General features: G+C 42.9%; 1 protein-coding gene across 1 annotated transcript; it reads right to left on the bottom strand.

Annotated features, from left to right (window-relative positions):
- Positions 1-7697: 7697 nt before the first annotated feature.
- Positions 7698-8657, bottom strand: LOC149437851 (olfactory receptor 1496-like). Its single transcript, XM_089660547.1, has one exon. It carries the CDS (start codon positions 8655-8657, stop codon positions 7698-7700), a length of 960 nt encoding a protein of 319 aa, XP_089516673.1.
- Positions 8658-10495: the final 1838 nt, after the last annotated feature.

The following is a 10495-nucleotide window of genomic DNA, read 5'->3' as shown; positions in this document are numbered from 1 at the left end:
ATCTGATAAGCTCTCCATATATTTAGACTCCTCACCAGCTATGAAAGCACAAAGAACATGTCCCAGCCTCCACTCTCCCTGGTGGCCATCAGACCGTTCCTTTCCAGAAGGAGCTTAAATGAAGAAGCTGAAGTGAAAAGCTTATTGGCTCCCATGCACAGCGAATGGCAGCCTACCCGGAAATGCGAAATCATGTATATATACGTGATTTTTCACACCCCTGTCACCCTGTAGCAGTAGATCTGCTATAGGGTGGTGGGTCTAGCAGGTAAAGAAACAAAAGATGGGAAATTTTGCATGCATTGCACAGATTTTTTTTTATTATTATCTTGCCCTGACATACATTTTAAAGGTCTAAACTATAGCAAAGTCGGTCTTTGGACACCCTTAACTATAATGGTTTTAAAATAAAGACTAAACTTTCAATACAATTAATTGATCAGATGTGTAAAAAAAACCCTTTCCAAACAGTGTAATTACGAAGCAGGAAAATAAAAAGAATACGATTTCACGTTGCTGAGAATATTGGATTCTTCCATATGCTGAAAATGTGTTTCTCTTATTGTAGCAAATAATTCTCATTTAGGAAATGAAATGCACATCTGAAGTCTGAGCAGGTAGATGTACCTTCATGGTGTGTGGAATGACTGAGGGAGGTGGTGTATTTCACAGCTCCGAGTCCCTCAGATAATCAGCTTCTAATAGGTACTCTGAGGAATAATAATTAATCCAATAAAAAGAAAATATTTAACAGAAAAAAATAATAGAATCTATTGTATTACCATGACTCAAAATACTGAATATTGGCGTCAGCATAACAAGAGATTTTGGAAAATTTCATGCCCCCAGCTTTGTGGGAAGAGTTTGGGGATGGCCCCTTCCTGTCCCAACATGACTGCACACCAGTGCACAAAGCAAGGTCCATAAAGACATGGAGGAGCCAGTTTGGGGTGGAGGAACTTGACTGGCCTGCACAGAGTCCTGACCTCCCGGTTTTGGGCCACTTAATCACTGTGATAACCTCTGATTGGCTATCACAGTGATCAGTCACTGTGAAGCTCACCCCTGTGTTTCTGTCTCTTTGATTTAAGAGGAAAGATACATTGTATCTCTCTATCTCCTTGCAGAGAAAGATAAACAAACACGCGTGTGTGTAAAAAAATAAATAAATAAATGCATAAAAATACTAAATAAAGAAAAAATACCTAGATCAAGGTTTGATGTAGGTCAGTGCCAGGGTTAGTGTTTGGGTCAAGTAAGGATCAAAGGTCAAGATCAGGGTCAAAGATCATGGCCAGTATATTTTGGCCAAGATTTTTTAATTTTTTTTTAAATTAGTATTAGTGCCAGTTAGTGTCAGTGTGTTTTAGGTAGCATAAAAAAAATCTAAATGCGTACTATTGTTTTTTGCGCTGCACTATGGGTGCAAATAATATACACATATGTGGTGTCACTGCGATTGACACCAGCAGGAGAAGTTATTTTTGGTTGTTCTTTGGTGTTAGGTCATGGTAGGACCAGAAATATATAGCTACATTTAAAAAAATATATATTATTATTTTTTTTTTTTTTTTAATAAAAGAAAAAGTTCAGGAGATATCCATTGCCATTTAACACCAAATGAAAACCCAATTTGTCTTAACCCCCCCCCCCCCCCACAGTATAATCCACCTGGATGCACAAAGTAGTTGCGATGTACGGTCTTACTAACACATGTCAAAGTTGCAAAATTGTGTTCGGGCATTAACATTTGTTTTACCCCTAGGCATGAGGGGTGTAAGTGACACTGAGCCCGGGTTCACATATATGTGGTGCGGTATATCACATGTGATTCGCACAGGAACTACACCACATTCCTGTGCAAATCACATGTGATTTATGTGGGGTGCGATTGGAGCAGTACATTTTGTATGGCTCTAATTGCACCGTACCAGCACCAAAAAGGTGGAGGACCCTTTTTTGGGTTTGCACTAGAATCGGATCGCACGGGTATTCAAACCCATGTGATCCAATTCTACACATTGCACCACGTTTTGTGGACCGCTTCTAGGGTGTTGTTAACTTAACATACACACCCGCAGTGGTTCGCATTAAGGGGGTGTGATTGTGATGCAGTGCAGAGTTCGCACAGAACATTCCACACCACGTCAATGTGAACCAGGGCTAAAGGTGATTTTTTTAATTTAAAATAATAAACATGTTATGCTCACCTGCTCTTTGCAATGCTGTTCAGTCCCGAGGCACCCTTTAAAATTATGGACATGGGGTGGCGGCGTGCTTTACACCACGGCATCCGACGCTTTGCATTGCACTTGGTGATGGAAGGCTTGGATGCAGCTGCTCGGCCATGGAAACCCATTCCATGAAGCTCTCTACGCACTGTTGTTGGGCTCATCTGAAGGCCTCACCAAGTTTGGAGGTCTTTAGCTATTGACTCTGCAGACAGTTGGTGACTTCTGCGCACTGTGCGCTTCAGCATGCGCTGACCCCGCCCTGTCATGTGACATGGCCTACCACTTGGTGGCTGAGTGGCTGTTGTTCCCAGTGGCTTCCACTTTGTTATAATCCCACTAACAGTTGAGCGTGGAATATTTAGTAGCCAGGAAATGTCACGGATGGACTTATTGCCCAGGTGGCCACCTATCACGGGACCACGCTTGGAGTCACTGAGCTCCTGAGAGCGACCCATTCTTTCACCAATGTTTGTAGAAGCCGTCTGCATGCCTAGGGGATTGATTGTATACACCTGTGTGCATGGAGGTGATTGGAGCACCTGAATCACAGGATTGGGAGGGGATTGGAACACCTGAATCACATGATTTGGAGGGGATTGGAACACCTGAATCACATGATTGGGAGGGGATTGGAACACCTGAATCACATGATTTGGAGGGCTGGCCCAATACTTTTGGCAGTGTACTGTATCCTTATAATAAGGGATAATCAATAAATTGTGATCTTTCTCTGAGCTAAGTGCAGAAAGGGATGTTACCAACAGATGGCCCTATGTAAGAGTTCTTGGTAAAGGCTCTACTAGTTTCTTTCAACTTCCTGATGGAGGAACTTGCCTTGCAATTCATGTCATTTGTTTTAGTTTTGTCAAGGCTGAGGTTTCTGCTGAGGAAGAGACCTTACACCCTGAAATATTACTATATTTTTAAGACCTCCCTCCATAAAAAGCTTTGTAAGGTTTACCCTGAACTGACTTTTCCCAATGTAAAACTGTTGCCAGATTTTCATGGCTTTGTTACATACAGTACTTGGGATATTTAAAAAGTGAAGGTTCTCCCAGAGCTTTCAGGAATTCAGTGGCAGAATACCATATGACGGATCTGATCAGGCTGGAACCATTATAAAGGAATCTAAACTTTAGACTTTGTGTGATAATAAATTGTTTATTATGAGAACATGACCAGTTCCAGAAGTGCAACAAATAATGGAACCAAGCGAAACACAAACAGATGTAAAACACTTCATTGCAAACAAATACACCAATACAGGAAATTCCAATACAAATATGTGCAGGAACTTAGAACGGAACCTAGGCAAGGATGGGGACAGAAGGACTGCTGAGGGGATAGATAGGAAGAGACAAGTCAAAGTACAACCAGACAAGGACAATAATGCAGTACTGGCAGTAGAACAAGAAGACTCCTGAGGTGTGTGATAGTTGGAGAGTTGGGGTTAGGAGTCCCTCCAGCAATCAGATGCAGGCATGAAATACAGATGTCAGATTGATGGACTGTCCAGTTATGAAAATGATTCCAACCCACAAGAGGTACAATAGGAGTCTTAAGGATTCTGTTGTAAGGTCCAAGTTGGGTGACTTAGTTCCTATCAAGGTCTACCCTTAGGATGAAATGCAGTCCTATGATCTCATTGCGGGGCACGTCTGTCTTCCCGTACCAGAAATCTGCCTTTGAACAGCTTTGCCAACAACGGCCAGGCGCCCCAGGCCTTACTTCCCTTCTTTATGCAGCTTTGAATAGACGCTCGCAGCATACTTCTCTTTCATATGTCGTTCAGTGGGAACGCGACCTGGGAGTGGCCGTGGATCCGGAGGACTGGAATAAGGCCTGGTCACTCATAGCTAAATGCTCATTTGATACGACCACGCTGGAGGCAGCCTATAAGGTATTGTTTCGCTGGTACTGGGTTCCGGCTCGGTTGGCCCGGGCTAACCCTGCCTGTAGTGATCAACGTTTTCAGGGTTGTGGCCATCGTGGAGATGTATTGCATATCTGGTGGTCATGCCCGAGACTGTTTCGTTTTTGGTCTCGTGTGTTTGGCCTCCTTTTCACCTTGTTCCATCTCTCCATCCGCCGGGATGCTCGGTGTGCTTTGCTTCATTGCCCCATACCGGGCCTCTTGGCTCATCAGCAGAAGTTGGCTTCCTATCTGTTTTTATCGGCCACTAGAACAATTTCTCAGGCCTGGAAGAGTCCGGTTGTCCCTCTTCAGGGGGTGCGGGATCGTATGACCACTATGATGCTCAACGAACAGATGTCGAGTATCCGCAACGACTCCCAACATAAATTTTTGAAAATATGGGAGCCATGGTTGCAATATGCCTTTCCCACACTCTCCCCGGCTAGCCTGGGGATGTAATGGCGTTCGGTATTGGCGCTCTTGGACCCCTGCCCCTTGCCCCTCTCTTTTTTTTTTTCTCTTTCTCTCTCTTTCTTTTTCTTCCCCTCTTTCTTCTTTTTTCATTCTTTCTCTGTTTTGGTGTGACTGGCCTGCTGCATTTAGTTGTTATAGTCAGTTACAGTAATGTTTTGTAATTTATGTGCCATTGATAGCCTCTGTGTGGGCGTACCTTTTGCCCTGTTGGCATTAGAGCACTGTTTTTCCTTTTTTTTTTTATTTTGCATTTTTTTTATCTGTGCAATTGATAGCCCCTGCGTGGGCGTGTTTTATTGCCTCTCTTTTATACTGTTTAAAAATTAATAAAAACCATTGAAATAGAAATGCAGTCCTATATATTCTGCCGCTAAACATATAATGCAATCCTTTGCTGAGGTTCTGATTGGTTACATAGCTAAAAATTTATATGTTTCAAATATATGAGGACTCCACCAGATGTAAAGAGGTTGTGAACCTCAGACATGAAATATGAGCAAATCATATCCCTCTGTAGTGTGTACTTGTCTCCCTTAAGAACACTAATTGGTATTTTAGATTGTAAGCTCCCAGGATCAGGCCCTCCTTTCCCTCTTGTATTGAACTGTATTGTTGCTGTATTGTCTCCCGTTATATTGTAAAGCGCTGAGCAAACTGTTGGCGCCATAAATCCTGTATAATAATAATAATATTTTTCTCTGCTGCCTTGCTCTTCTGCTATCTGCATGAGTCACTTCTGACAAATTCTCCTGATGCCAAGAGAAAAAAGGTGACAGGAGAGGGCACAGCCTGTGATTGACAGCCTCAACTCTGTTCCTGTGAGCTGTGTGAAAGGGGGGGGGGGGGAGGGGGGGCCCTTCTCTCCAATCAGGTATCAGAGTTTCCCTTACTGAGCTCTGCAGAGTGTAACTTTAGCTCCCCGCCTCCTGCCATTTAGGGCTGAGGGATCTTTTATAAATCATGCACTTTAAATGAGTGTAGAGAAGAGGGGGTTTCAAATAAACAGGTACAACTTAAAAGGGCACTAATGGTTCAGCTTAAAAAAAATGTCATACTTACCCACTCAGTGCAGTGGTTTTGTACAGAGCAGCTTGATCCTCTTCTTTTCACGTCCCCTGCCGGCGCTCCTGGTTCTTCCCCCTTGACCTCTGCCCCCAATAGCAAGCCACTTGCTCTGGGGGCACTGGTGTGTGCTTGTTCTGGAGCCCGGCTCTATGCGTCCATAAGACACATAGAGCAATGGCTCACTCTCTCCTCATTAGCTCACTGGCTGTGATTAACAGTGGCAAGCAATGGCTCAGCCAATGAGGAGAGGGAGTCTCTGGACAGCTGAGGCTCTCATACACAACGCTGGATGGAGAGGGGGCTCAGGTAAATATTAGGGGGGACTGGGGGGGTGCACACAGTAGGGTTTTTTTTAACTTTCGGGCATAGATTGGATTATTTCTTAGATACACAGAATATAACTGTATACTAACATTTACAGGTAAAGTTGATCCCGGGAATATCCGATTGTCTCTCGGGGGATCAGGAAGGAATTATTTTCCCTGCAGGAACAAATTGGATCGTGCTTTGCTGGTTTTTTTTTGCCTTTCTCTGGATCAACTGTGGGTGTAGGATTATATATATATATTTTTTAATGGTTGAACTGGATGGAATTTTGTCTTTTTTCAGCCAGACTAACTATGTAAAAAACCTTGAGCCTTTACAACCACTTTAAGTAGGAAGATTTGTTTCAACTCTCATCACCACCTGAGGCCTTTCACTTCACTTGGAATGTGTAATGACCTACAAAGTCGCTCACAACACTGCCCCTAACTACCTCACCAACCTGATTCCCAGGTATCACCCTACCCGTACCCTTCGCTCTTCACAGGACCTCCTTCTATCTTGCCCCCTGGTCTCCTCCTCCCACGCACGTCTGCAAGACTTCTCCAGGTCCTCCCCCATCCTCTGGAACTCACTACCCCAATCCATCAGACTGTCACCTTCCCTCCTCACCTTCAGGCGCTCCCTGAAAACCCACCTCTTCAGGGAAGCCTACCCCACCCTCACCTAACTGCCGCTCTCCTTCATTCCTCCTACCACTCCATCCCCCACAGCCACTTCCTCCTGTACCACTACCCCTTCCCTCCTAGATTGTAAGCTCGAAAGAGTAGGGCCCTATAACCCCTCGTGTGCTGTTTGTAGTTGCTGTACTGTTTCATGTATTGTCCCCCCCTCTATTGTACAGCGCTGAGCAAACCCTTTGGCGCTATATAAACTCGATGTAATGTAATGTAATAATGTAATGTAATGATTTAAAACCAATTTAAATAAGGTTTGGTCCAAATTACCTTCTAATAGACTAACAATTTTTAGGGCCTGGTTGTGGATGGCAAGATTTGTCTTACAGCTGCATTGATCTCTTGATTTCTGAGGGTGTAAATAAAGGGGTTCAATTGTGGGGAGCTCACCATATAAAGCAGTGATAGAACTTTGTTTAATCTCACAAAATGACCAGATGGGACAAGATATAGAGGTGTCAGAACAAGAGAGCTTCGATATTGGAATAAGGTCACAATAGAAATGGTCAAAAATATTGTCTCTGCAATAATGTAAAGTTACCACAAAACTTACAGGAATGGACGTGATCAGGGTGACAAAGCCCAGCAGACAAGGATCAAACAAATGCACAACCAAGAACCCGTAATCAGTGAGTAATGAAGAGGTTTGCAGATCGCCAGAAATCTATCATAGGACATTGCTGAGAAGAGGACATTTTCTATACCTAGAAACACACCAAATAAAAAACACTATGAAACAGCCAATAAGAGTAAGATGTCGAGCATGTGTGGGGGAGGGGGAGACAACAGTGGTGGTGACCAAGATCTCTGCTAGTGACAGATTGGAGAGGCGCACATACATGGGAGAATGAGAAAGTTGGTACAAGATTGGGTAGTATTCACCATAGTGGCGTGTACTCCAAAAGAGAAGGTCAAACTTCCTAGGCGAGGTTTGTCTAGAACTATCATTACTACTAAATAGGTACATTGAAGGTCTGTCCAATCTAACTTTAAATGGACTAACAATTTTTAGTGTCTGGTTATGGATGACAAGATTTGTCTTATAGCTGCATTGATCTCTTGGTTTCTGAGGGTGTAAATAAAGGGGTTCACTAGTGGGGTGACCACCGTATAGAGCAGAGATAGAACTTTGCTCATTGTCACAGAATGACCAGATGGAATCATATAGACCAAAATCATGGTGGAATAATATGTAGAGACGACTCCCAGGTGGGAACTACAGGTGGAGAAAGCTTTCTTTTTTCCCTTGGATGATGAGATCCTGGTGATGGCTCTGATGATGAACCCGTAGGTAGATATGATTACAAGGAGAGGGAGCATAGCAGTTGCAGATGAAAAGGAAGACACAATCATTACAACGGTGGAAGTGTCAGAACAAGACAACTGCAACATTGGAATAATGTCACAATAGAGATGATCAATAATATTGTCTCTGCAAAAATTCAAAGTTGCCACAAAATAAAAACCAGTGGACATGAGTATGGTTGACGAAGCCCAGCAGACGAGGATAAGACAAATACACAACCTGGGACCCATAATCAGTGTGTAGTGAAGAGGTTTGCAGATCACCAGAAATCTATCATAGGACATTGCTGAGAGGAGGAAACTTTCTGTAACTAGAAACACCCCAAATAAGAGGCACTGAGTGAGACAGCCAATAAGCGAAAAATAAGTGCCATTTCGAAGTAGGATGTGGAGCATGGGGGGAACAATGTTGGTGGTGACCAAGATCTCCGACAATGACAGATTGGAGAGAAACACATACATAGGAGAATGAGAAAGTTTAGAGAAGGACACCAGCAAGATGATCAAAAAATTACAAGAAAAGGTCAGGGAGTAGGTGACCATGAAGAGACAGAAGACAATAAGTCTGTAGCTTTGGTGGATCCTCAACCCAACAATGAAGACATTATTTATTGAAGACTTGTTCTGCACTTCCAGCAATTGTTGGGGAATAAATTCTTCCATGCCTTCAAAAGAAACACATTTTAAACAAACTTATTTAACATTTTTTAAGAATAGTTATTTGCCGAGCCACTTAAAGGGTCTGACAGTCAGAGAGAAAAATAGCTTGTTCCACAAATGATATGGTTGGCCAAGTACCAAATGCAATATATTCTGTATAAGGATCTCATTTACAGAAATGTGAAGTGAGCTAAAGAAGGAGAATTAAAGACAACCTGGGCTTACTTTTCTATAATGTGAGGTGAAGATAATATTTCTCCACTTCAAATAAATGGTGTTAAAAAAAAAAGTTGAAAACTCAAGAGATTTTTACATAACTCCGCAATATATATGGCAAAACCATATGTGCAACTACTGACTGCTAAAGTATGTATCATTTTAAATGCTATTATTTTTATGAATTAGGTTCTAGAATAATATTAAATTTCTGAAGAGGCACCTGACCAGTTATTGTAAGTAAACAGCCATTTAGGAGTTCTGCAGGACTGGCAGCCTAAAACCCATCGATTTAGATTAAAAAAACAGTTACATTCCTGGCATGTGCCAGGAACAGGGGCGGACTGACCATTTGGAAACTCGGGCACTGCCCGAGGCCCCGAGGTCAGTAGTGGGCCCCATGAGATGCCCCTGGTACCTTTTTCATAGGCTTTTTTGAGTTTGGGCAAGGACACAGGGGCTCCATGATCCCTTATTGCCCGGGCGCCCCATGAATTGTCAGTCCGCCCCTGGCCAGGGATATTACTGTCACAAATTGTTTGTGCCCTCAACCAAACTGTCAAACCATCTATTGGCTGGTGTCATAACTGATCACATGTGCAGCACCATGGCAGTTGAAGGTCAAACAGAAGCTAAGATGGCAGCTTCCTTGGCTGAAAATGATAGGAGAATTTACTTCCAATTTAGATGGCCTTGTTTATGAGGCTCTGCTTGCCTAGCTAATGCATGAGGCAAAGTGCAACTTCTATTGCCTATTTGACTAGTAAACTGACCCAGTAGGGTACAATTGAAAAGACCTCAACTGAACAAGCTGGAAAACGGTCAAAAGGTCTTTAAATCTTTCATCTTATAAATAAATCATCTCATTGTAATGAGCCCTCTGATTTAGAGCAGAGAAGGCCAACCTTTGGTCTTCTGTAATGTGACTGCAGAAAGCATCGTATTTGCACTCTTCCACAACCAACAGCAGTCAGAATTAGAAATCCATTACTGTTTTCACTTTTATTATGTAAGTTAAAGTAGTTGTAAAGGAAAATTTTTAAAAAAAGCATGTTATACTTACCTGCTCTGTGCAATAGAATTGCACAGAGCAGCCCCGATCTTCCTCTTCTTGAGTACCCTTCCGGCGCTCCTGGCTCCTCCTCCGTTGCTGGTGCCCCAAATAGGAAGGCATGAAGGCACACCTGAGTCCTGCCGCTGTGTCCATTGATACAGACAGGGAGTCTCGGCTCTACCCCCAATACTTCATCATTGGAGTTGATTGTCAGGAGCAGGAGCCAATGGCTCCAACTGCTATCAGTATGCTCAGTGAGGAGGGACAAAGTCAGGAGAGCCACAGCTCTAGATCTTGATGGGGCTCAGGTAAGTATAAGGGGGGTGAGATAGGCTAGTTTGTGGAACAGAACTTTTTTTAATTCTAATGCATATGCATTAAGGTAAAAAACCTTGAGACTTTGGAACCACTTTAATTTTTTTTATAAGTCACCTTTTTCCCACTCAAAGGTCTCAGCTGCATCATACTAGGTCCTTGTACCTCCCATAATCAAGCTATTGTCATTGAAGATTAAGAAAAAAAGATTTCTTCCCCCATGTGCCCCTTCCCGACTTCTCTGTCAAGATCAATG

This window comes from Staurois parvus, unplaced genomic scaffold, assembly GCF_062004578.1.
Source record: "Staurois parvus isolate SC_StPar_1 unplaced genomic scaffold, SC_StPar_1.0 ptg001252l, whole genome shotgun sequence".
Taxonomy (NCBI): domain Eukaryota; kingdom Metazoa; phylum Chordata; class Amphibia; order Anura; family Ranidae; genus Staurois; species Staurois parvus.
Note: the sequence above shows the minus strand (reverse complement) of the source record. Positions and strands in the feature narration are given on the sequence as shown.